The 26,993-nt window shown below is 41.2% G+C and overlaps 1 protein-coding gene across 3 annotated transcripts; it reads left to right on the forward strand.

Moving 5' to 3' along the window:
- Positions 1-840: 840 nt before the first annotated feature.
- On the forward strand, positions 841-26,671 carry FZR1 (fizzy and cell division cycle 20 related 1). Of its 3 annotated transcripts, none has more exons than XM_058163344.1 (14): positions 841-904; positions 7,057-7,224; positions 9,805-9,930; positions 11,131-11,194; positions 11,846-11,973; positions 13,204-13,286; positions 15,153-15,336; positions 16,420-16,485; positions 17,386-17,488; positions 18,832-19,016; positions 20,914-21,147; positions 23,036-23,140; positions 24,621-24,713; positions 26,548-26,671. In XM_058163344.1, the coding sequence occupies exons 2-14, from the start codon at positions 7,156-7,158 to the stop codon at positions 26,587-26,589; spliced, it is 1,482 nt and encodes a 493-aa protein (XP_058019327.1). In that variant the 5' UTR covers positions 841-904; positions 7,057-7,155; the 3' UTR covers positions 26,590-26,671. The 3 variants fall into 3 exon arrangements, with proteins under 3 accessions (XP_058019327.1, XP_058019328.1, XP_058019329.1); XM_058163345.1 differs by lacking the exon at positions 841-904 and adding an exon at positions 1,007-1,118; XM_058163346.1 differs by lacking the exon at positions 841-904 and adding an exon at positions 1,039-1,061.
- The last annotated feature ends 322 nt before the right edge of the window (positions 26,672-26,993 follow it).

Raw genomic sequence — 26,993 nt, forward strand, 5'->3', positions numbered from 1 at the left:
TGACTCAGCCTTCCATCCTTTATAAGGTAGGTAAAATGAGGACCCAGATTGTTGGAGGCAATAAGTTGACTTTGTATAAATATACAAATAGGATGAAGACTATTGCTAACATAGTGTAAGCCGCCCTGAATCTTCGGAGAAGGGCGGGATATAAATGCAAATAAATAAATAAATAAACAAACATTAAAAATCTTTTCACACTTGTACCTCAAAAATTGTTATTATAAACCCTGTCATCCTCCCCCGATTTCCTCTTCTCAATTTTCTTTTTCCAGTTTTTGCGGTAAAATAGACTTTGAGAAGGAGGCAAACACGCAGAGTTTTTACCGAAGACCATTTAAAGCCCCGATATTTACAGCAACATCAGATTCTCTCTAATTTCGTTCTGTTTTTATTTGATTTGATTTTTCAGTGCAACATACAAATGAACAAACTGTTCGGTAATCGGACACATTTTCAGAGCCGCTTGTCCCTCCCCATTCCCTTTAAAAAACCATCCCAATGTTAGGAACTCCCCTCCATTTTTATTTTTATTTATTTTGTTATTCATCGACTGTCTATATAGGGGGCAAAAGCCGGTTCCATGACCCAATTTGCTACTCCCCCGCCCGCCTTTTCTCCCGTACTTCTGTGCTTCGTTTTTCTCCGCGCAAAGCAGGCTCGCGGGGTCTCAGCTAGGCCTCGGGACCGTTGCTAGGGCTACGCTCCCCTCTCCGTTGTATTCATTCGAACGGGACGAATCAGCGAGCGAGGCCGAGAAGGAGGCGGCGGATTGGGGAAGGGAGGGGGGAATTCTCTTCCCGTGATGCCTTGCGCGCCTGTGATGAAGGAAGAGTGGGCGGGGGAAAGGGGAGGGCAAGAGAGTCGGATCGGCGCCATATTGGATGGCTCTCGCTGAGGGCAGGTGAGAGGGAGGAGGGTTTTATATTTTCCTTACCTGCGGGGTCCATTCTTTTCTCTTTTGCGCCCAGGTGAAAGTGGGCGCGGGGCTTCTGGAGAGAGACTCGGTTGCATCCCCGTGTGATGTTCGAAAGGGGCTGCCTGGGCTTGGATTGGATGCGGTGGGAGGGCTGTCTTGTTACGGGAGCGTTCAGGCTGACAGGCATTTAAGGCGGAGGGTGAATATGGAGGAGAGGGAGGCAGCTCGGGGGTGGGGGACACCCCCTCCCCTCCAGGCCTCTTCTGGAGCATCTCTTGTTCTCTGTAATAAAAGCGATTTGCAACGCGGAGGGTTCCTCGCGGGAGGCTGGAGGTTAAATTCCCAAATGCTGGTTATCTCCATCCTTAGTCCAGTGATGGATGCTAAGCGCAGCTCTTCCCCTCTCTCCATGTATAGCATAGACTAGTCACTGGGCTAAAGGAAACCTGGGAGAGGGATTATATTTACCTGTATTTGTTTAATACCGCCCGCTTGTGCATTGCATTTTTTTTTAAAAACCCGTTTTGTGTCAAGATGTGGAAATGTCTTGATTTCATCGGACTTGGGTTTGAACTCCCGATCAAAGGGTTCTCATTTGAACCCTAAGGGGAGGCATTAAAGTTGGAAATTGGGTGCTGTAAAGGAAGCTTAAGCAGGGGCGCACTTGATGGATGATAACTAGGGTTGTGGTTTTTATTTTTTTATTTATTTATTGGAAATTCTTGAAGCCATAGGAGAAAAATCCCCATTATCCTTTTCTTTTTTGGTCAGGAAAAATTATAGAAAAGATGCACAGCGTGCTTTTTTTTTTTTTTTTTGACAGTTCATTGTTGTGATAATGTAAAATATATAGTTGTAATTTATTTTGGCTTTTCATATTATCATTGCCCAGAACTAATTCTATTAGGCAAATATTATCTGTTAGGAATGTTAGTGCAACGCCCTTTTGAGGGCAACAGATGTTGCTATTTTAACATGTCAGGTAATAGAATAATAATTATTACGGTGTTTGTTGGCAGCCCTTACAAAATCTCTGCATTGACAACATTTCCATCTTTCAATCACAAAAGGGCACTTTTTTTGGATCTGCACATACGTTTTGATAATACATTACATTCTGGGTTCTATTTTGGGAGGAACTGTGTATGAAGGCCAACACCTACTACAGAACTAGCAACTATGATTTCACACTGTTATGTATATAATATTTTTATCCTGCTTTTTATATATTTTAATCAATTCAGAGTGACAAACATACTTGACATTCCCGCGTCCTATTTTCCCCATAACAAATCTGTGTGGTTGGTTGGTTTGAGAGACAGTGGCCCAAAGTCACCCAAGTGGCTTTTATGCCTAAGGAAGGCCTAGAATTAGCACATTTGTGGAATTTAGAGAAAGTCTTGAACAAATTTTCTCAAAAACCACTTGCTGGTTGATGGAGCTAATAGATAACTTCAAACTGTGTGTCAGATAAACCAGACAGCAGAGACAGATTGAAATGAAAATTTTATCAAAGTTCATCAGCATACAAGATCATAGTTCATTTAGAGGGGCAAGGAAGACCTTGAGTTGCAACTCTCTGAGGTGCAGAAATACATTTTAAGGAGTACATATTTTTAATATGGAAAATAAAAAGAGTATTTTCTATGACTTTCACAAATGCCTAGTATTTTAGGTGAGGAAAGAAGAGAATACACATATTTATGACTTTTCACATTTCTACACATAAATGAGATTTATGCTTCATTTTCTTATGCCATAAGTATTGGATTAATGTTTTTGCAAACAAAATGTTGGTTATGCATTCCTCAGAGTCAAAATTGACTTCGGGTAATGTAAGGTTTCATTGATAGGTAGGTATGCACAGGCATTGAAGGATCTTGAGTGTATCTGCCATTGCTTTGTAGAGAAACATTGCAGAATTTGGTAAAAACTTTGTAAACTTTAGTTCTCAAGGTTTTTAAGACCCAACTTTTGAATTTAAATAGCAGTGAGGAAATTTTGAATTGTTTATGTTTCTGTAATACTGTCACTACCCATAATGCTTTTATCACATGTAAACAGGTGAGCATTGAGGAATTTATTGTCCATAATAGATCATGAGAATGGAGATCTCACAGAAGAAATGTATGATTGTTTAAATTACAAGTTGATAAGTTTAATTGTATGGAGAACAATGAATTTATTTATTTATTTATTTATTTATTTTATTTGATTTTTATACCGCCCTTCTCCCGAAGGACTCAGGGCGGTGTACAGGCATAATAAAACCGACAATACAATATACAAGTTTAAAATACGATTTAAAAAACTTATTTTAAATTAGCCCAATGATTAAAATTTACCATACTAAGAAAACCCCGTTTAAAATTAATAAATTTAAACATTAAAATCCCAATTTAAGCCAGCCCTCATGTGGATAAAAAGATGAGTCTTGAGTTCATGACGAAATGTCCAAGGTCGGGTATTTGGCGAAACCCGGGAAGTTCGTTCCAGAGTGTGGGAGCCCCCACAGAGAAGGCCCTTCCCCTGGGGGCCGCCAGCCGACATTGTTTGGCGGACGGCACCCTGAGAAGTCCCTCTCTATGGGAGCGTACGGGTCGGTGGGAGGCGTGTGGTAACAGCAGGCGGTCCCGTAAGTACCCAGGTCCTAAGCCATGGAGCGATTTAAAGGTCATAACCAACACCTTAAAGTGCACCCGGAAGGCCACAGGCAGCCAGTGCAGTCTGCGCAGGAGCGGTGTTACATGGGAGCTACGCGGGTGGTCTGGGGTGGAAAAGTACAGCTGGGTGTCGTCAGCGTACTGCTGGTATCTCACCCCGAAACCACTGATGATCTCACCCAACGGTTTCATGTAGATGTTGAACAGCAGGGGCGAGAGAATCGACCCCTGTGGGACCCCACAAGTGAGGCCCCTCGCGGTCGACCTCTGCCCCCCTGTCAACACCGTCTGCGACCGGTCAGAGAGATAGGAGGAGAACCACCGATATACGGTGCCTCCCACTCCCAATCCCCCCAACCGGCGCAGCAGGATACCATGATCGATGGTATCGAACGCCGCTGAGAGGTCTAATAGGACCAGGGCAGAGGAATATCCCCTGTCCCTGGCCCTCCAGAGATCATCCACCAATGCGACCAAAGCTGTCTCCGTGCTGTATCCGGGTCGGAAGCCGGACTGGAACGGGTCTAGATAGACATCTTCATCCAGGTGTTGGGGCAGCTGTCGCGCCACGGCACTCTCTACAACCTTCGCAACAAAGCGAAGGTTGGAGACTGGACGATAATTACCCAAAATAGCTGGGTCCAAAGAGGGCTTGTTTAGCGCCGGTCTCACCACCGCCTCTTTCAAGGCGGCAGGAAAACCCCCATCCAACAAAGAAGCGTTGATAATCCTCTGGAGCCAGCCTCGTGTCACCGCCTGAGTGGCCAGTACCAGCCAGGAAGGACACGGGTCCAGTAAACATGTCGTGCCGTGAAGCCTCCCCAACAGCCTGTCCACGTCCTCGGGAGCCACAGGGTCAAACTCATCCCAAATGTGCTCAACAAGACGTGCCTCCTCTCCTCGCTTGATCATCCCAAATTCGGTCCAGACCGTCCCTCAGCTGAGCGATTTTATCGTATAGATAACCACTAAACTCCTCGGCTCGTCCCTGCAAAGGGTCATCCTGCACCTCCTGATGTAGGAGAGAGCGGGTCACCCGAAACAGGGCGGCCGGGCGGTTATCTGCCGACGCAATGAGGGTGGAGGCGTAGGAGCGCCTCGCATCCCTCATTGCCACTAGGTAGGTCCTAGAATAGGTCCTAACTAGTGTCCGATCAGCTTCGGAGCGACTGGACCTCCAGGTGCTCTCTAGGCGTCTTCTCCGGCGTTTCATCTCCCTCAGCCCCTCGGAGAACCAAGGGGCCGGACGAGATCTACGCCGGGTCAGAGGCCGCAAAGGCGCGACACGGTCCAGGGCCCCGGCCGCGGCCCGCTCCCAGGCCACGACCAGTTCCTCAGTCGTGCCGTGGGCCAGATCCTCAGGGAATGGCCCAAGCTCCGTCTGGAACCTCTCAGGGTCCATCAGGCGCCTGGGACGGAACCACCGTATAGGTTCCGTCTCCCTGCGGTGGTGAATGGCGGTTCGGAAGTCTAGGCGAAGGAGAAAATGATCCGACCATGACATTGGTTCTGTTACTAAATCGTCTAATACCAGATCATTTAACCACTGTCCAGAGATATAAATCAGATCCAGCATGCCTCCCCCCATGTGCGTGGGGCCATCATTTACTCGAATCAGGTCCAAGGCCGTCATGGAAGTTTGAACTCCCGAGCTGCCGTCGATGCCAAGCCAACTGATGGCAAGTTGAAATCCCCCATGACTATAAGTCTGGGGGTCTCAACCGCCACAGCAGCCAGTACCTCCAACAGCTCGGGCAGGGCTGTGGTCACGCAGCAAGGAGCCAGGTACGCGATCAACAAGCCCAACTGATTCCTATGGCCCCACCTCACATAGAGGGATTCACAGCCGGCAATCTGAGGAACAGTGGCCTCCCTCGGCTCTAGATCTTCCTTAATAACAACCGCCACCCCCCCACCCCTACCTTGGGCCCTCGGCTGATGAAATGCTCGGAAACCTGGAGGGCACAACTCAACAAGGGGCACCCCCCCCTCCGGGCCCAACCAGGTCTCCGTAATGCCCATAAGGTCCGCGGACTTCTGAATAAGATCGCAAATCAGGGGAGCTTTATTAGCCACGGACCGGCATTACATAACATCAGCCGAAGATCCAAGCTCTGAGGATCATGGCCTCCTGAGGAACGGGTAGGAACTGAGGGGCCGGAGCACGTGATCGCCTTCAGACATCGAACACGTGCTCCCAGGTCTCGACACGGCCCCTCCGCCATATCTGCCTCTCCCACTAACCACACAGATGGAACCACAATTGTCACCTGGAACATCACCTCCCGGAACCTTCGGACCTATTAACACTCCGCCGCAAACACGCGCAGTGACTGGCCCCACCTCGACGGGCTACCCCAACTCCCGCCCTTTCCTCCCCTTAAAATTTCCCTTAAAATCCCCAATAAAAACGACTAAAAGAGTTCATTAAAATCCCCTAAGCCTCCTAGATTTCGCATGCCATCTCTCGGGGTTCCAAAACCCGTCCTCAAGATGTGCCCTCGATAGTGTGGAGGGCCAGACCTGCGAGAGAGGGGAGTCTCGCAGGGCAAGAAGGTCTGCAGTTGAAAATCTTCGCATAGGTAAATAAAAATACAAATACAAAACGGTCAGCAGTCCATCCAGGCCGGTGAAAATGTCAAGGTGTTATTGTAGCGCGGTTGTTATAGCAAGGTTAGGCTCCCTGGCTGGCGAGATGAACCGTGGACTTCCAGGGCTCCATGGGGCCGTTATTCTGTCCTCAAACCCAAACGGTCCCACTTGCCCCAGGTACAGATGACTAGCCATTCTCCATCAAGTCAATCAATTGGTGTTAAAGTCAATATAGGCCTTGATGTCAGGGACTCCATACCCAATTCTTAGTCCTAGCCAATCCCCTCAGCTAATAAAAGAATGATGCCAGTCAGTCTGATTTTAACACATAAGACTTTGGCTACACAACATTTTTGCTTGTAGGCTGAAGAAAACATTTCTAATTTCTACATAGGATGATCTGGGCTTGATCATGTCTATAAATGAGCAACGAACTTCCCCCAGGACTTCATCAGCTTCCTGACCTCCGAACCTTCCGCCGCGAGCTTAAAACACATCTATTTATCTGCGCAGGACTGGACTAGATTTTAAAATTTAAATTGGTTTTAAATGGGTTTTATTATGTATATTGTTATTTTTAATTATTCGGCCATTTGTAATAAGTTTTTTAACTGATGTTTTATTTTGTATTTTTATGTATATTTTTATTTGGCTGTGAACCGCCCTGAGTCCCTTGGGAGATAGGGCGGTATAAAAATACGAAAAATAAATAAATAAAATAAATAAATAAATAAATTTGCCCAGTGTGTAAATCCATTGTAATTAAGTGAAAATAGGTGTCATCTAATACTAAAAGAGGAATTAGAATTCACAATTATGACATATGATGGTTTTAACATTTCAGCTGCTTGGAGTTTGATGGTTGTGCCTTTTTCTTTGCAGCCAATTGGTCACCCCCTGGTCTCCATGCACAAAAAAATTGGGTGAGACTATTATAAGACACCTTGGCTCTTTCCCTCCCCTGTCCTGCACCTGTCCATCATGGATCAAGACTATGAAAGGCGCCTTCTCCGTCAGATCAACATCCAGAATGAAAACATGATGCCTTCTGTAAATATTATTAAGCATTTAAAATTTTCCTGCATATGGTACAAGAAATAAAATCATTCTATTGTGGCATACATCTCTAAAAACGATTCATGTTGTGCAAGAGATATTGAGCAAACACATGCTGGTTTGTTTACATGATTAAGTTACAAATGATTACCTAGTTTTGCATTGTTATATTTGCAATCATAAAGTGTATGTTAGAGAGGAGTGTACTTCAAAAACAGGGAATGGTAGAAAAATGCATTTAATGTAAACTTCATTAAAATTGAAACAACCTTTCAATTTTAATTTAACCCTAACTGTAAAGTAATAATTTGCTGGCAACTTCTTAAGAATTAGGAAACTTCAGGATCTCTCAGGGTTGCATCCCTGTTTTGAGAAACTATGTAAGGTTCTGGGAAAACCGTGTATGTGCCTAAGGAATGTGATGAAAGAGGCAACGGAAGCAATTAGAACTCATATTAGAAGAAACTTGTATATTTTCAAATGTTCAGTTTGTCAGATTCAGAAGATTCCTGTTGCTTTGGAGAAATATAAAAGGTCTCATATTTATATGTAATGCTAGTAGTCGAATATTGGAATTGCCCATTGATATTCGTAACGGAAGAGTGAAAATGAAATGAATGGGGAAGCATTCCAATTCATATATTTTTAGTGGGCTTTTTCAGTAATTCAGTATTATTATTTTGTTTTAAAAAATCGAGTGATAACAGGCAGTTGAAATTTAGTGCTCATTTTATATCTTTCTGCAATGTGATGAAAATATAAAAATATAGATACATGCTAAATATAACAAGGCAATTGTGCAAGATTATTTATTGTTAGTGTGGTCCTAAGTAAACTTGCATTAAACTGTGCGCCGAATGCCCTGACCCAAATAAACTGTTCCAATCCCTTCAGAATACTCTGTAAGTGGTTCTAAAGGTCCAGAAAGGATTCACTTCATGCAATCCATGATTTACAAAACTCTCAGAATGACAGTTCTGGAAGTGACAGGTTGAATCCTATGTGGAGTATTCAGAGTGGGCCTTCCTAAGGCGGAATGGGTGATTATTTAAAGTCAGAACATTCTGTACTCCCCTGCTTAATACACTGTACTTACTCATTAATACATTTTGGTTCTGAAAATTTACAAAAAGCAAAACAGCCCAAACAGATAAAAATAAGGTTTTTGTGTCATTGAAATAGCTTTTAAATGTGAAGATTTTGTTGTCCTTTTCTGCAATTCTGTGGGTAGCTTGCATTATTCTAGCAAATGCTACAAATGAGGTACCCTTATTTCATTCTTATAATGTTAGAATGCTAGGAATGTTAAATGGTTTCTAATGGAAAAAGTAATATTATATTTTTATTTTTATTTTTGTTTACATTTATACCCCGCCCTTCTCCGAAGACTCAGGGCGGCTTACAATGTATAAGGCAATAGTCTCATTCTATTTGTATATTTGTATATTTGTATATTTTTTACAAAGTCAACTTATTGCCCCCCCAACAATCTGGGTCCTCATTTTACTTACCTTATAAAGGGTGGAAGGCTGAGTCAACCTTGGGCCGGGCTCGAACCTGCAGTAATTGCAGGCTTTGTGTTCTAATAACAGGCTTCTCTATTGCCTGAGCTATCCCGGCCCCTATTAATATTAAAAAGTGATTAGCAGGCACTGAATGATACACTACTAAAATATATATCAGCAATATTTATACAGTAAAGAATGTTGATAAACACAGGTTAATTAATGGACATAATCAGTATGTCTAGAAATCAACCATATTTGGATTTTTGGTTTGACATGATTGGAGAGGTTTTACTGTTTTATCTCTTCTAATGATGTTCAGATTATAATATTATTTTACTCAAATGTTGCTCAGTTGTATTTGCTGAAATATAATTCCCTCTAGGGTTTGTTTGTTTATTGATCTATGGTCTTTACTTCTAATTAGATATATGTAAGGTTACTTCTTTTCCCAGAAAGACTTTGTATTGTTAGTGGTCCTAAATTAACTTAGTTTGGAATCAAATGTTAAAAAAGTATAAACGCAACAGTGCAAAATGAGGTAAGCTATACAAAGGTGCCAAGTTCATATAACATATGGGTAGTCCTTGACGCATGACCACAATTGAGCCCAAAATTTCAATTAAATAAGACAAGTGTTAGGTGAACTTTGCCCCATTTTGCGACTTTTCTTGTCACAGATGTTAGTGAATCTGGTTTTCCCTTTGACTTTGCTTGTAAGAAGGTCACAAAAGGTGATCACATGACCCTGGGATACTGCAACCATCATAAATATAAGTCAGCTGCCAGGCATCCAAATTTTGATCACCTGATCATGGAGATGTTGCAACATTTGTAAATGTGAAAAACGGTCATAAGTCACTTTTTTCAGTGTCATAACTGAACAATCACTAAATGAATTGTTGTAAGACAAGGACAACCTGTATAAAGATTCTAGAATCTCGCTTTTCTGTAATTGCTGAATTTCATTTTTAATGCAGTTGTATATCTGTTTTGTCACTGGTCTTTGTTGTGGATTTCCAATGGCTGCTCTCCTGACCTTTCCTTTCCTCCCATTTCAAAATTCCAGGTTACAGATATGAGGAGGACCTTGACACCTTCTAATTCACCCGTCTCCTCCCCTAGTAAACATGGTGACAGATTCATTCCTTCCCGAGCTGGAGCAAATTGGAGCATCAGCTTTCATAGAATAAATGTGAGCTTTGCAGAAAGGCCATTTAGTTGGTTGACTGGTTGTAAATGACCGGATGTTCCTAAATACTTGACATGTTGTTTTCTTCCTTCCTGTTGGTCCATGTGTGGGTTGTTTTTTTTTAAATATATATTTTACAGTCATGGTTTCCCTTAAATGTTTGATGGTAGCCAAAAGAAAATAACATGTTCAGTCATTGAAGTTGTGATCTTAAACCATATGGAGGGTACCATATATCTTAGGACTATCATGACCAAGATTGTCAGGAATCAGGTCATCCAGCCTACCATGTCTAGTCAGGCTGGCAATCCTCTCCAAATTTTTACAAGGAAATCTGATAATCTGAGCTACTTACCTGGAGTTGGTGCTGGTCAAATTTGGGGATTTTTTTAATGTGTGAAGCAGGAGTTTTTCCAAATGTTCTGAGTGTCAGGAGTTGTGACTGCAAGGCTTTTGGGTCTTAAAAATGCTGAGGAACTTCAAGCGACTGCTTGAAGATGGGTTTAGTTATTTAAAAATATCCAGTTTACACAAGAAAGATTTTTTTTCCTTAATTGGTTATAAATATATACCAGCAAGACAAACTCTGAAATCAATGGAAAACAATATATGCAGTGATTGTTTGATAGGTATGGAAAGACTAAATAAAAAAAAAAAGCTGGTTTGAATGAAAAAGGATGGGGGCCAATTCATCACAGCTTTTAGAATAACTGAATAGTCTCCTCCCTGATGCAGCCTATTTAACCTTTGAAAGGGAGGGTGGGGCTGCAGGAGTGGAACTGTAAAGCAAATTATAAAACTACCAAGCTGTGTGAATGGATAGCAATGTTTATTGAAGAGATGTTTTGAAAACTTTTGGCATTTTAAAAAATACCAGAATTTCTGGGTGAAAAGATCAGCTGTATTAGATAATGTTCCTTGAACTCCATATTCCTCTAAAATGTCTAAGCACTGAAGAGGAGAAGATAGATTCTGGGACAGTTTTTAAATTTAGGGAAATAAGGTAGGATAAGTAGTGCTAAATTTGGTAAGTGGTTGAAGTAGAGCCTCTGATATGTGACTCAGAATCTTCTGCAGTGAGGCTGCTTAGAAAGCTTTACAACAATTATATTGCCTTTTGAAAGAAAGAAAAAAAAAGATCCACTATGAAGTTTGGAAATTCTCAAAATAGGTGCATTCTAATTGTTTTATCTGCATTTTTAGGAAAATGAAAAGTCTCCAAGTCAAAATAGAAAAGCAAAAGATGCCACTTCAGACAATGGCAAAGGTAGAGACCAAATCTTGCCTATTGCTTGCATGCCTTAGGCCCTCTGAAGAGATTGGGGTAGGCTGGTTTGTGCTAGATTGCAGTAGCCTGGTTTGCTGTTTGTCTTTGCCATCTTGACCTGGATGACTGAGAGTCCCCATAGACATTGGGGGAGAACACTACATAATAGCCACGTGGAAGATATTTAGCAGAGTCTTAAGCTTTTATCAAAAAGAATGTAAGTTTTAAGGAAGAATAAGGGATCCTTAACTAATATTAATAAGATCTCAGCATTACTTATACTCATCTTTCATGTTTGTAATTAAGTATATTAGCACTTTGTAATGAGACAGATTTAACTAATTTTGAAATGTAATCTCCAACCACTGGTTATTAATATATTTTAGAAATAATATTTTTTAAAAATTCTATGTCCTTTTTTCTGTTAATTAATTAAATATAATAATAGTAATTGTTTGTTAATTTTAGTACATTGCCAATAAGACAGATTTGGCTAACTTTGAAATTCAGTCTCCAACCTCCTAAAATGTCTCTTATTTTTCAAAAAATGTTTTGAAAACATTTTTTTTTTGGTAAATTGCTACAATCTTCCAGTCAACCTATTTTTTTAAGAAATGGCCAATCAGTTTGACAAGGTTTTTGTTTGTGCAGATGGCCTTGCCTACTCCGCCTTGCTAAAAAATGAACTCCTTGGAGCTGGGATTGAGAAAGTCCAAGATCCACAGACTGAGGACAGGAGGCTGCAGCCCTCCACGCCTGAGAAGAAGAGCCTTTTCACGGTATTCTCCTCTGAAAATTATATTGCCTTTTTGTGAAATAGTCAGGTGGTGACCTACAATAAAAAGCAGGTAGTATTATTCATTTAGGATTTAGGAATTAAATTATTCGTTTAGGAATTAGTATTATTCGTTTAAACTCAGGGTGTGAATCTGTTTAGCTGAGCAGCCTGTTCTGTAAAGTGGCCCATTTAATAGCTGAATTTTAGACTATTTCTGGATTTGGAAGTCCCAGTTAAGATATTGTGGGTAAACCCTTGATCTGTTATATTTTGTTAACTATTTAAAAACGAAGAAGTTATGATTGTTAAATGGTGGCATGGTACAGCTATTTATTTAAATGCAAATTCATTAAAAAAGCATAGCTTCTGTATCAGGCCAAAGTGAAATCTAATTCAGCTTCCTGTTCTCAAATTAATCTGATAGTTATTGGAATAACATTAGTGCAGTAATATTCTCCCACATTTTTAGAAATGAGTATTCAGATATTGTGTCTTAAGTATTGTGTCTTAAGTATGCAACACATTTAAAAAAGATATGTCACAAAGCAACTTAGCCAGAGCAAAACGGCTGTCCTTGAACAGAGTTGTGATACATTCTCTAACATGTTTATAAAGCAGTTATTTTGAATTCTTTGCATAGTTCTAGTATCTGTTCCTTGTTAAAGTTGCTGAGCCACCTCCCACTAAAATTAAAAAAGAACTTTAAAATACAACAAAAGAAGCATTGGGATAATGGCAAAAAAAATATTGAAACGAATTGAAAAGAATTACATCATAAAATAATGTGACGTTATTTATTGCCTTTCTAATAAGTTGCTTGTCTGAAAGCAAGCAAAGATAAGCCATTTTGGGGAGGCTATTTCAGGTTTATTTTTTTATTACAGCTGAAAAGGATGTGGTTGGAGCCCACGCTTGAGTCACTTTCTGTTTCTTATCTTGTTGACAGTTGAAGGAAGGCTGTAGACAAAGAAAACTAAACAGGCTGTTTGTAAGCATTTGGCAGATAGGAAGGCAAGACTAACTTCATACATACATTGCACTAAGCTAGGTTTTTGTTGAATAGTCACAATGACTGGGGTTCAGAGAGCATGTTAAGCTAAAATTAAACAAATATGATAGCTTAGTGCAATATGGATATAGTCTGAATGGATTGTGAAATCAAGTGCTTGTTCTTTGACAGAAAACTCAGTTTGCTAATTTGGGGGTAATTGTTTTCTCCTTGTTAATGTAGTATTCCCTCACCACAAAACGTTCCAGTCCTGATGATGGCAACGAGGTCTCTCCATACTCCCTCTCCCCTGTCAGCAACAAAAGGTTGGCTACCATTTGAAATGGGATGGTGGTTATCCATGCAGAATATTAATCCTGGAACTAATGCCACCTTGTGGTTTGGGAACTAGAAGTTGCATTGAACTTCGTTGTGGTATCTATTATTAAAAGAGCCATAGTGGCTCAGTGGTCAGAATGAAGTACTGCAGGCTATCTCACTGCTCACTCCAGGAGTTCCATTCTGAGCAGAACCAAGGTTGACTCAGCCTTCCATCCTTCTGAGGTTGGTAAAACGAGGACCCAGATTGTTGAGGGCAATATGCTGACTCTGTAAACCGCTTAGAGAGGGCTGTAAAGCACTATGAAGCTGTATATAAGTGTATATAAGTATATTAGTGCTAGTGTTATTATGGATGCTTAGCTAGTCCTAGTGGTATGCTATTACAGTGGGGGGAGGTAGGATAAAGCTCCCTTGAGATAAACTGCAAATCCCCTTCCCTCATGGTTGAGCTTTTTTCTTCCACTGATTTTAGAAATGGGAAGGGAAAATTCTCTTGAATTGTGTTGGATTTGGGGTGAGGAGAAATTTCCATATGTCTTGAAATGACACTGAAATGGTATAGGGTTTCCTGCCTGAGTAGGGGGTTGGACTAGAAGACCTCCAAGGTCCCTTCCTACTCTGCTATTCTGTTCTGTTCTGTTCTGTTCTGTTCTGTTCTGTTCTGTTCTATTCTATTCTATTCTATTCTATTCTATTCTATTCTATTCTATTCTATTCTATTCTATTCTATTCTATAGGCATCTGAACCACATAAACTATGTGTGGTACATTTGATAGAATAGCTTAATCTGATCTAGATTAAACTATTTCTAGATTTAAAAAATTAACATTTTTTTAACGTTGCTTCCTGGACCATTAATCAATGAATATTGGGCAACCCTCTACAGCAGTGTTTCTCAGCCATATCAACATAAAAATGTGTGGACTTCAACTCCCAGAATTCCCTAGCCAGCCAGCCATGTAACAATGTCAGTGTGTGAATAAACAAGGAGGAAATATGGTGTGGAATTTAGAACATTAGGTCTCAGCCATTATTCAGTACACCAACTCTCAGTGAAAGCATCCCCAGCACTTGAATAACCAGCCCCTGCTTGATCTCTAGCTGTTTAGAATATAGAGAAAGAATATAAAAGAAATACGTTTTTCAGAACACAAGAAGAGCAGTGCTGCATTAAACAAAAATTAATTCGTCTAGCACTCATTTCTCAAAATGGGAAAAGCCTTAAATAGGTGAAGAAGGGCAATGCCAACACCCAACTTGCTTGCTGTTTCCAGTTCTGCCAGAAGATTGTAACTCTAATAGCCGCTGATGGTTATTTATATGGCTGTCCAGCGCTCATACAGGTGACTCCAGGCTTTAAAAAGTCGACAACATAGAAACCCATATCTTCTCCCCATGGTAGCAGCAACCTAATCAAATCAACCATTCTACATTCATGGTCCCCAGGCACACTGACAAAACCACGTCTTCAGGGCCTTTCGGAAAAGCAACACTGTGGAGGGTTAATCGTATCTTGGGGGAATGATGTTCCAGGTCCCACCACCACTCCCTTTTCATGGTTCCACAAAATATACATCCCTAATAGATGGGATTTGCAACATACCCTGCCTTCCCATCCTGGTGGGCTGGGTGGATGTAATAGGAGAGAGGTGGTCCTTTAAATGGTCTGGAATTCCTGAAATGACTTCAGGAAATAATAGAATGGTCAGATTCTTTTGACATTTTTAAAATATCTTATTTTTTGTGTGTATTTGTAGGAGGTGGGTCACAAACTAGGGTATATCTGAATGGATATTCCTTCTCTTTGGTACTTTCCTCAACTTCTTTTTTTTCTTCCTCCTTCCAATAGTCAAAAATTACTTCGATCACCTCGGAAGCCCACAAGGAAGATATCCAAAATTCCATTCAAAGTTTTGGATGCTCCAGAACTTCAGGATGACTTCTACTTGAACCTAGTTGATTGGTCATCCCTCAACGTCCTTAGTGTTGGTCTTGGGACGTGTGTCTACCTTTGGAGTGCTTGCACTAGCCAGGTAACGCCTGTTGTTTGGGACAAGAGTTTATATTCCTGCCCTTGGACATCTCCCCCAATAGAGAATCAGAATATTATTTGCCCCTTGAAGAAGTCTGTAGAGATTTTCAGTCATCCAGGTCATGGTTGTCCCAAAGGTGCTTTTTCAGGAGGCAACTGGACTTTCTTGTTCTTTCTTTTGAAGACCTTTCGCTTCTCATCCAAGAAGCTTCTTCAGTTCTGACAGGATAGTGGGGAATAGAAGGATTTATATTCCTTGCAGACAAGCTGATAATCTGCGTCGTTTAGAGGGTCGTGTAAGCACTTGGAGGTTTATTTGTGTCCATTCCTACTCCCACACTATTCAAAGGGTGTTCATCCCAAATATATTCCTGCCCTTGGACATCTCCCCCAATAGAGAATCAGAATATTATTTGCCCCTTGAAGAAGTCTGTAGAGATTTTCAGTCATCCAGGTCATGGTTGTCCCAAAGGTGCTTTTTCAGGAGGCAACTGGACTTTCTTGTTCTTTCTTTTGAAGACCTTTCGCTTCTCATCCAAGAAGCTTCTTCAGTTCTGACAGGATAGTGGGGAATAGAAGGATTTATATTCCTTGCAGACAAGCTGATAATCTGCGTCGTTTAGAGGGTCGTGTAAGCACTTGGAGGTTTATTTGTGTCCATTCCTACTCCCACACTATTCAAAGGGTGTTCATCCCAAATTGTATAGCTAAAAATGACTGATTCTCAGTCATCCAGGTTATGGTTGTCCCAAAGGTGCTTTTTTTAATCCAGTTTCCTTCCTGAAAAAGCACCTTTGGGGCCCTTGAAGAAGTCTCTCTTTTGACTAGCTTTGTGGGTTTCTGCTCTGGTAGCCTGCTCTGAACACGCACCACATTTAAATTTGAAAAACAGTATCTTTCAGATGCTGGGAATTTGGAAACTCCTGGCTTGAAATTTTTGTTAAGGACAGGATTTTCCTGCTGCTTGACTTTCTGAAGCCAAAAGTACAAGTGAGGTTTCTGAAACCCAAATATTTGAATTCCCCCCCTTTTTTTTTTCAGTGCCTTTACAGAGATTTCTGATTCTTCACTTTTTCCTCCCAAGGTGACGCGGCTGTGTGATCTATCTGTGGAAGGTGATTCTGTTACCTCTGTAGGATGGTCAGAACGGGTCAGTATGTGGTCGCTGCAGGGCTGAGACAAAGATCGAGAGCCAATTTGCTATAGTGGCTAAGGTGCTGGCCTAGAAATCAGGAGCATGTGGGTTCTAGGCCTCCATTGCACCTGAAAGCTGGCTGGGTGACTTTGGGCCAGTCACTTTCTCTCAGTCAATCCACCTCAAAGGGTTTTTGTGGGAAAAATAGGAGGAGGCACAAGTATTAAGTGTGTGTTCACCAACTTGAGTTACTTATATATAAAAAAGGTGGGATAAAATAAAGAGGAGGAGACCAGAAAAATGGATAATGCAGTGAAAGCTTTAGAATTAAAACTCCTTAAATTGAAGCAGTATAAAAGGGCTAAAGGGCTAAAACCAAGACAGGTGTTTAAACCTGTATACTATGTTGCCAACAGCCATAGCTCAGCAGTGGTTTGTAAACAGAAGATTCTAGATTATATCTCTGAAATAGCCTGTTTAAGGATATTAATTGATAGAGAAATTTTGCAGAGATGTCCCTACCATAGAGCATACTGGGCGATTCCAGTTCAGGTGATTTAGTAATTGCCGATACTCATACAAAATTATTACTTTCATCTACTTATACATATTACATATTTGCACAACCACATGTTATCCTACACAACTTATTTTGCAAAACCATACAAAGTTCTTTTACCATAAAAAGTACAATTCAGGGTCCTGCAGAAATTTTGTGCAAGTGAATCTGCATACATATGCCTGCGAAATAAATAACAGCAAATGTTTAGGTGTTCAGTTGCTAACAAGAGAGATAGAGAAAGAATACATTCTTCAACATTGCTCTAGAGCTGGGACCGTATTTGGAGCAGTGTTTTCCCAGGAGACTGATAGTTCCTGCAGCCGTATGTTTGATATTTTTTTTTCCTTGCTTAGGGCAATTTGGTGGCAGTTGGGACCCACAAAGGTTTTGTACAGATCTGGGATGCTGCAGCAGGAAAGAAACTCTCAATGTTGGAAGGTCACACAGCCAGAGTGGGTAAGGAAAGCTGACTGATGTCACCTATTGGAATATTCTATCCCAAGTTGAATGTTAATTTTTTCCTTGCGCAGTAATGAATTCTCGTTATACTTAGCATTGTAGACAACTCTTGGTCATTGTGAGACATTCCAGTGGATGATATAGCCCATTCTTCCATAATCCTAGGTTAAATTATCTGAGACTTGAATGCTTCATAAGCCATCTTCTACCTGTCTGTGAACCTCTCCATGTGCTGAGATCCTCTTTGGTAACCCTACTTCATGTTCTGTTGGAAAGCTAGAATATTGTAAACTGAACATGGGACGTCACTGGTTGCTGCAAGTTTTTGGATGTGGTAGCCATGTGTTCTCCCTTAATTTTCAAATGCTATATGAAAATGGTTTTGTTCCAGAGAGATTAGGATTTGAAAATCCTTTGTATTTAGCTGTTTTCTGTGGAGGGACTCGTGCTCTGACTGTGACTGTTTTTATTGTTAAGATGCTTTTTAATTTGATAAACAGAGTAGATGCTCTTTACTTTTTAGGAGAAATGTTAAAATTTCAAGGATTTAGATAATTTTTAATCCGGATGTTGAGCATGCAGAAGATTGTTTATAATTTTGTGTTATTTTGGTTAGCCATAATTCTTTTATACAAAAGAAAAATAATATATCGTGCTTCATAGCTATCTGGTTTTATTCCATATGAGCAATTAGCTAATGTTGCATCTAATCCAGTGGCTAGAAACACACCTAGTAACTAAATGGAAAAAGGCTCCTCACGCAGCAATTGGGGAAAAAAAACCCTTCCTGAGACTTAAAGAGTTGCTGTTGTTAGTCAAAACAAATATTGGAATAGGTAAGCAAATAACTTTCTGGATAAGCCAGGCACTAGTTATTGGAAGATGCTTCAGAAGAGGTGACATATACAAAATTTAATCACTTTTTAGTTTTAAACAACAGGGATATTCAGTTTTCTTTCAAGACTGTAATTCCTTCATAGTTTCAGGGCAGTTCTGTTTTTTAGCTTTCTTTCATTATTAAAGATGAAATTATGAAATCTGGCATCTTATGCTGGATGTTGCACTGGAAGATGCACTGGAAGAGAATTGTTTTAGGGAAACTCAAATGTAGTTCTTATCTTTAAAATAGTATTAATTCCAACCATTTCTGACATTACTTTCCTCTGGCAAATGGCTGGGTTTTTTCGGTGATTAGAATGGCTCCAAGCATGACATTTCACAGGCACTCCCCCAACAGGGGCAGGAGGTGCTCTAGAAGTGATTCCCAAAACTTCTCTTCATAAAGGATTTTTCCCAACTACACCGTGTTTCGTGGTTTTCACAACACTCCTCTGTTCTAGGTGCTCTGGCATGGAATGCAGACCAGCTATCTTCTGGCAGTCGAGACCGGATGATCCTCCAGAGAGACATCCGGACGCCTCCCTTGCAGTCCGAACGGCGCCTTCAAGGCCATAGGCAGGAAGTGTGTGGGCTGAAATGGTCCACAGATCACCAGCTCCTGGCATCTGGTGGGAATGACAACAAGGTGAGGTGACCGGCTTGGCCTTAACCTTTGCTGATCCAGGGTGGCTGTGGTTACGCAATCTGTGGTTGCTGCATTTCTGTGATACTCTGTAGCAGGAGAGTAGAGGATGGACCTTGAATTAAGAGAATGCTAGAAGCGCATGAGAGAAGTTTTTTTTGTTTGTTTACATTTATACCCCGCCCTTCTCCGAAGACTCAGGGCGGCTTACAATGTATGACCTTGACACAGAATATGCCAACTGTTTTTTATTTTGAATTTAAATAGGTCTGAATAGTGTGTTCGTAATACGATATCTGAGATGATAAAGAGATTGTCAAGCCCGAATTTGGCATATGTGTAGCCATTTTATTTGGCTCTCTATTATATTCATTTATTCCTTTTCTTTCTCTTTACTATGTAAGGTGGATTTTTGGGCTTGCCACATTCTTAAGGTGGTGGGAAGGAGCGAATAGATAGTGAGGATTTTGGCTCACTATTTTGGCTAGGTGGCTTTCTTTCCCGGGGAAACAGAGGCTGCTCCTGGTGAGAATGGAAGATGGAATTTGAAGACACCGGGAAATGTGGATTGAGTGTTTATTGGAGAATGTGACTTTTGAGGGAAGTTTCTAACTTACAATATTATGTGGTATAATTCCGGTTTGTATCAGATCCAGAATTACAACAGACTTTGGCAATTTGATGCCCACGTAAATAAAATAAATTTGTTTTGGAAGATAGATTTTGCCTATTTCTTTTTGAACGGGTTTCATCACTTGGAAACCTGACATTATTCCAGATCTGACACAATTCCCTAAAACACCACGTAAGATTTTAAATTTCATCTGTTCTCTTACTGAGACTGGGGAGACATTTTCGCCTTCAGTCTCTCACTGGCTGGTATATTAGTAGGAAGATCCATCTGGTTCCATTTTAACTTGATGAAGGTGTGGTTTTCTATATAGGTTGGCATTGATTCTAATTTTATCTTTTCCCATGCCTTTCTGAAAATAATGTGCAGTTTTTAATGTTTATTTCTAGTTTATCTTTATTATTGGATATTGCTTTGATGACCCTTTTGAGGGATGCAATATAACATACACTTAAGCTTAGCTGCTGTTTGAAGTTCTCAGGGACCTCCTCAGAGCCATTTACAACCCATTTTCAAGATTCTGATGGACACACACACACACCACTTACATGATGGCCTTTTGGGTGCTTGGCAAGCGGCTCGTGCTTACAACTGTTTGTAGTGCCCCATGATCATGTGTCCATGATTTTCAGCTTATTTTTGCCAGCTTCCAACAAAAACCTCCGACTGGTGAAAATGGGTTTTCTTAACGACTGCTGTAAAAAAGCTTGTAAAATCAGGCAGAGTGAAGAGGTGACACAATCAAGAGGCATTTAACGATTGTCACGACCGTAATTCCAAGCTCAATTACAATCATAAGACGAGGGCTACTGTACATGATTTAATTTTTAAAAAATAAAAATAAACAGCTATGGAAAATGTAAAAACTTGGAGAGGCAAGAATAGAAATGTTCAGATTCAAAACAAAGCCTAGTAATAGCAAATTTCTCTTAAGCCTGAGGCCTAATTCCAAATATGTCACTGTATTCTAATAGTGAGTAGAACAGTTCAATCCACAAACCAGTTAAAGCTGTTTGATTATTGATGGTGTTGGTTTTTTCAATTTAAAAATACAGTCTAGAACTCAGTGGACTGCTGTAATCAAAACTGGGTGCTGAAAGAAAGTCCTTTTTTCCGGTTGCTATACCTCCTCCCTCCCTCCCAGTGCAAAACATAGTCTTGGAGCCAAGAATACAAGTGGTAACTCGTTTGATCCTCTGCCTCAAGTGTTAGCAGAGTCCCTCTACCCTGAAAGCACGATACTCATGAACTGCTGTCCTTCCTTTCCAGCTTCTTGTCTGGAACCATTCCAGCCTCAGCCCCGTCCAGCAGTATACAGAGCACCTCGCGGCAGTCAAAGCTATTGCTTGGTCCCCTCATCAGCATGGGCTCCTCGCTTCAGGAGGTGGGACTGCTGACCGCTGTATACGTTTCTGGAATACCTTAACTGGACAGCCTTTGCAGTGCATTGACACAGGGTCACAAGTGTGCAACCTTGCTTGGTCCAAGCATGCCAACGAACTGGTAAGGACCATGGGATGGTATGGGAACGGCAAAGTGGCCTCCCTTCCTTTTTTTTTTTTTTTAATTTGAATTTATATCCCGCCCTTCTCCGAAGACTCAGGGCTTGGTTCATTGGTTGAGGCATAGGAGAAGGATTCCCAGTTTGGCTACTTTTTTTTTATTATTATTTGCATTTATATCCCGCCCTTCTCTGAAGATTCAGGGCGGCTTACACTATGTTAGCAATAGTCTTCATCCATTTGTATATTATATACAAAATCAACTTATTGCCCCCAACAATCTGGGTCCTCATTTTACCTACCTTATAAAGGATGGAAGGCTGAGTCAACCATGGGCCTGGTGGGACTTGAACCTGCAGTAATTGCAAGCAGCTGTGTTAATAACAGACTGTCTTAGCAGTCTGAGCCACTAGAGGCCCTGGTTTTTGTTTTTGTTTTTTAGCAGAATTCAGTGTGACACAGGGAATATCATGTTGATATTTGAGAAATAATTCTCTTCAGGTGGGCTTTATGTCTACTGTGTTTCCCCAAAAATGAGACCCAACTGAAAAATAAGCCCTAGCGTGATTTTTCAGGATGTTCATAATATAAATCCTATCCCAAAAATAAGCCCCAGTTAAAAATGTCAGCCAGATGGATGAATTTAGTACTGTATTTCTCCTAAAATAAGATCTAACCCATGGATGTCAAACTTGCTGAGTCACATTGCTGTCATGTGATGTATCACAATGTTTTTTTGTGGAGCTGAGATGGGTGTGGCCTGCAAGTGACTCATTCAGCCCATGGGCTGCTAGTTTGACCCTCCTGATCTAACTAGAAAACAAGCCCTAATGCATCTTTTGGAGCAAAAATTAATATAAGACAGTCTTACTTGGGGGAAAACACAGTATAAATATTTAACTATGTAGTATGACTGTAGTATTGCTATATCCTTATTATCATTAAAAGATAATCATATTGGGATGATGATGATGATGATTCTGTTGCTTTGCACATACACTAAGAGCTTTTACATCAGAAACAAATTCTTTGTGTGTCTAATCACACTTGGCCAAATAAAGTATTCTATGCTTTTCTTTAGTTGTCACTAATGCAGAAGATACTGGATGCTAGAATAGCAATCATTCTGCTAGAGCAGGGCTGTTCCTCTCTTCAAAAGCAGTCAGGGGCCCTTAGTTGCTGTTAGTGGGCTTAGGGCAAAGTTTACATACTTTAATAAAAGCATACCTATGTTCTGCTGTGTCCCTTGGTAATTTGAACACTGTCCTCTCATTCCAAGCTACCTTGCAGGGCTATTGTGAATAATGCATCAGTTTATGGGAGAAGTGACATAATTAGAGGAATTCTGAACTAAAAATGGAACTTGAATAAAAACACTCTTTTTGCTTTTATTTTGGGTCCTCAAAGTTCCCACTTGTACAACTTTTCCTTCAGCAGCGTGTAAGGAATGTTTCTATCTCTTGATCTCTCTCCCATCATAAAACAGACCAAATAATTCCTTGGCTGAAACAATTGAAGGCAAAAGGAGAAGGGGATAGCATAGAATGGAGATAGCTAGATAGTGCATTGGCATTGGTGCTGGTTTGCTATGGTCCATATGGTTGCAAAGAATCGGGCATGACTTGGCAACCAAATAACAACAATGAGTCAATTCATACTTCTTAACCACCTTAACTGATAAGGATTTCTATGGAAAACCTATTTAGAGGCTACCATCAACACCCTCAAAAGTCAGATTATAATTGGGATCCCTTCCTCGGCCTTTGTGCTTTTTTTTTTTTAATTTGAATTTATATCCCACCTTTCTCTGAAGACTCAGGGCGGCTTACACTGTGTTAAGCAATTGCTTTTTGTTTGTAGCTAAGACCTGAAGAATGTTCTCTCTGTAGGTGAGCACCCATGGATACTCACAGAACCAGATCCTCGTTTGGAAGTACCCGTCCTTGACTCAGGTTGCAAAGCTAACTGGGCATTCCTACAGAGTCCTTTACTTGGTGAGTATGGGGGTAGTGCAGCCATCCTTGCTGCTCTTGACCTTTTGGTTGCCTTCAGTATCATCACCTAAGGTATTTCCTGCTCTGGTTCCAGAAGTTAGTGTTGACAGTGTCTTGTGCTGGTGCTCCTGGAGGACAACACTGTCTTGTATTGGTTCTCCTCCTTTCTCTAGGTCAGTTCCAGTCTATGCTGATAAGGAGCATGTGATTCCCCCCTCCTAGGTCCCTGCTTTGTGAAGTTCTGCAGGGTTTGATATTCTCCCCACTCATATTTAATATCTACATAAAACTGCTGCATGAGGTCATCTGTTGGAGATATCATCACTATGTTTATGATACCCAGTGGAGATACCCAGATATCTCTTCACCCTTGGCAAATTAAGTGATGTTGTTGGAGTCCTTTTCTGTTCTCTGAAATCTGGAACAATAAGTTTGAATGGGAACAATAGATCTGAATGGGAACAATAGGTTTTGGCTCAACTAGCAAAACTGAATGGCATTGGATTTTTGGGTCTGCTGGTTCCAAGAACCTACGACCTTTGGGTCTGGATGTGGTTGACCCTGCTCCAAACAGACCTACTGTGCAATCTGAGGCTTCTCCTGGACTCATGGTCCTGCTTGAAGAGCAGGTGATAGCTGTGGCCAACTCCTTGTTATGTGCCAGTTGTGCTCATTCCTGGACCAGGAGGCTCTGCTCACAGTTACTCATGCCCTGGTCATCTCTCGACTGGATTACTATCATGTGCTCAACATGGGGCTGCCCTTGAAGAGCATCCAGAAGCTGTAACTGGTACAGAATGTAGCAGCATGTGCAGTTAGGTGCACCTCAATCAGCACAACATTATACTCTGCTGCTCCATTGGTTCAGCTGCATTAATTACCCATGTGCTTCTGAGTTCAATTCAGAGCGCTTGTTGTGACATACAAAGTTCTATATAACAGGACCAGGTTATTTGAACAGCTCTCTCCAGTTACATCTACCCATTCCATCACGAGAGGCACGTTACGGGTCCTGTCTGCAAAAGAATTTCGTCTTTTGAGACCCAGAAAGAGAGCTGTTTCTTCCATGGTAGCCACCCCATGGAACATCCTCCTCTCTGACTTAAATTGGCCCTTATCCTCCTGCCTTTTATGAAGGCCCTGAAAACATGGCACTGCCACCATGCCTGGGGGCTCCAATAATGGTGGTGAGGTCTTACAGTGACTGCGTTGAACTAATACAGGATGAATTCTGCTGCTGATCATGGTTTTCTGTTTGTTTGTTTGTTTTTTAAATTGATTATGAATACTTTTTATATGTGCATCTATTGTTTTTAACCTGTTTTTATTGAATTATTGTTGTGAGCTGCCCAAATGAGATGGGTTGCCTTATAAATCACATAAATGAGATCGGTTGCCTTATAAATCACATAAATGAAATGGGTTGCCTTATAAGTCAAATAAACAATAATAATAACTTTCCTCAACTCTCTTTTTATAGGCAATGTCACCAGATGGAGAAGCCATTGTGACAGGAGCCGGGGATGAGACACTGCGGTTTTGGAATGTTTTCAGCAAAACTCGCTCTACCAAGGTAAAACCTTTGTGTGGGTTTTTTCAAATACTTTGAAGCTAATGCTGAGTTGAGGCTTACAAGCTATGTACCATCTTAATGAATGAAGACAAAGAAAGCTTCAGCCTCAAACTGAGCTGCTATCTGTCTTTAAAAAATCTTCTATCTTCTGCCATGTAAGTGGCTAAATATGTACCTCTGGGGATTTATGAATTCCATTCCAAGTCAGTTCAGAAGTTCGAATAAGTGACTCATCCTCACTGTTGTATTCTGCACATATTGGAAGGCTGTCCAATATGAACTTAACACATTTTGAAAAGTAGGCTGTGAAGAAATCATGCTTCTCTTCCAGAAAGAAGCGTGAGTGGATTGCGTTGGAGAATTTCCTCCTTAATATTGAATGCCTCTGTCAGCAGAAGAGTACTAGGGACTTCTCATAGGCGTATAACTGGTTCTCAAGGACAGGTGGGAACATAGAGTGAGGTGTTCCCTATGACCCAGTACAGCTATTTTTCTGGCAGCCTCTGCGGATTTTAACTGGCAGCCTCTGCGGAGTTAAGACATGAAAGGTGGAGCAGAGCAGTCAGTAACTTGTTCATTTGTTTTAAAGGTTTATGTAGCTGCCCATCTTATGTAGCATAATCTCAGGTGGCTCACAAGTGACATAAAACAATGAAGATTTTTTAAAAAACATAAAATCCTACACAGAAATTCCCAGTGCCCTGAAACATTCCCACACATCCGTAAAGAACTTTACTGGGCTCCAGCCTTACACCCTCCCAATGCTTGTGGGGAAAGCCATTCAGAAGGCTATGAGAATAGAGCCCTGGAAGGATATTCCAGAGGGCAGGGGGCCACCGCTGAGAAGGCATGCTGCCTATCTCCCACTCTATGGCAACATTTAGGGAAGGGACTTAAATGTTTAGGGATGGGCATGGGAGCATGCCCATCCTTTCAGATCTAGTGGCACAATCAGATACCCTGAGAAAAAGGATACTATTACTATTAGTCCTGATGGCTAGGTAGAGTTTCAGGTTCAAATTCAGAACACCTCTGGATACTGAAACGTGGGACTGGTAGTAGACTAGGGCTGGTTTTCCCATACTTTGCTGTCTGGCTTCTTGGAGACTTCCAGACACCAATGTTAGAAATCCAGTGCTGGATTGTTCTGGATTAGGAGAGAGATTGTTGTTCTGTTACAGCTCTTTGTGCCTGCATGAATCAGCTAATGGGAATACAGGTAGCCCTTGCTTCATGTTGCTAATTGGGATCAGAGACTTGTCATTAAGCGACATGGTCGTAAGTCAAAAAACTGCCTGAAGTGTGCTGTTGAATGGTAGAAGTTTCAACAGTTCTGGTTGCCATAATTAAGGGGGAACTGTGCAAGTCATTAAGCAGGGACCTCGTGTGACTGCGACTTCCTACCAGCTTCCACTGACTTTGCTTGTGGGAAGCTGGTAAGGAAGGTCACAACTGATTAATGACTGCAGGGAGGTTGTGATGACTGTAAGTTGTAACTATCACTAATTCAGCAACATTGTAAGCTTGGTCACTGAACAAGTGGTCATTGTACAAGGGCCACCTATAATAGAAATGCTCCTTCGAATTTGTATGGGCATTTTTGTATGGGAGTATGCATGTGTATGTGTGTGATGTGTGGGAGTGAGTGAGTGAGAGTGAGATATATATATATATATTTCCCATATTCTTTATTTCATTTTATTTTACTGCTTTTCTCAGTGTTAGAATATGTTTACATTTCCAGGTGATATTACATCCCGTTTGGAGATCTTCCGTTAAAACACTTCTAAGTATGGCAATGGTAATGGTTCCTTCTCTTTTTCTTCAATCCTAGGAATCTGTTTCAGTTCTTAACCTCTTCACCAGGATACGGTAAAATCAACCCACGGACTATATTTTGGGGTCAAGACCACTAACCGGCGTGCATGGAGCCAGAAGCCTGGATTTGGGGAGAGGGGGTGGGTGGGAACCAGGGGCCAAGGTGTCAATCTGTTTAGAGGGGACTCAGAGATGCTTATTAAATACCTGAGTATGAATGCTATTGAGCATTATTTAGGGGGGAGGGGTGGGTGGGAAGGGAAGGGAAGGGAAGCTGGCAAAAAGAAAGAAAGAAATATTTTCTTGTCCTCCAGGACAGGGGACAAGTGGGGGAAGGGCTTCAGAGAGAGGAGAATCTTGAAGTGTGTGTCTGTGTGTAGTGTGTGTAAGTGAGAGAGAGAGAGAGAGAGCAAGTGCCCAAGTGTGCCTGCCTGTTGGATGAATTCTTTTAAAAAAAGGAAA

This window comes from Ahaetulla prasina, chromosome 1 (genome assembly GCF_028640845.1).
Source record: "Ahaetulla prasina isolate Xishuangbanna chromosome 1, ASM2864084v1, whole genome shotgun sequence".
In the NCBI taxonomy this organism is placed as follows: Eukaryota; Metazoa; Chordata; class Lepidosauria; order Squamata; family Colubridae; genus Ahaetulla; species Ahaetulla prasina.

Excerpts from the sequence above, each read along its gene's own strand:
- FZR1 (XM_058163344.1), top strand. The coding sequence starts at position 7,156 with ATGGATCAAGACTATGAAAGGCGCCTTCTCCGTCAGATCAACATCCAG. Across the intron at positions 7,225-9,804 it reads ATGAAAACATGATGCCTTCT|GTTACAGATATGAGGAGGAC; the intron begins GTAAATATTATT and ends TCAAAATTCCAG. Across the intron at positions 11,974-13,203 it reads AGAAGAAGAGCCTTTTCACG|TATTCCCTCACCACAAAACG; the intron begins GTATTCTCCTCT and ends TTGTTAATGTAG.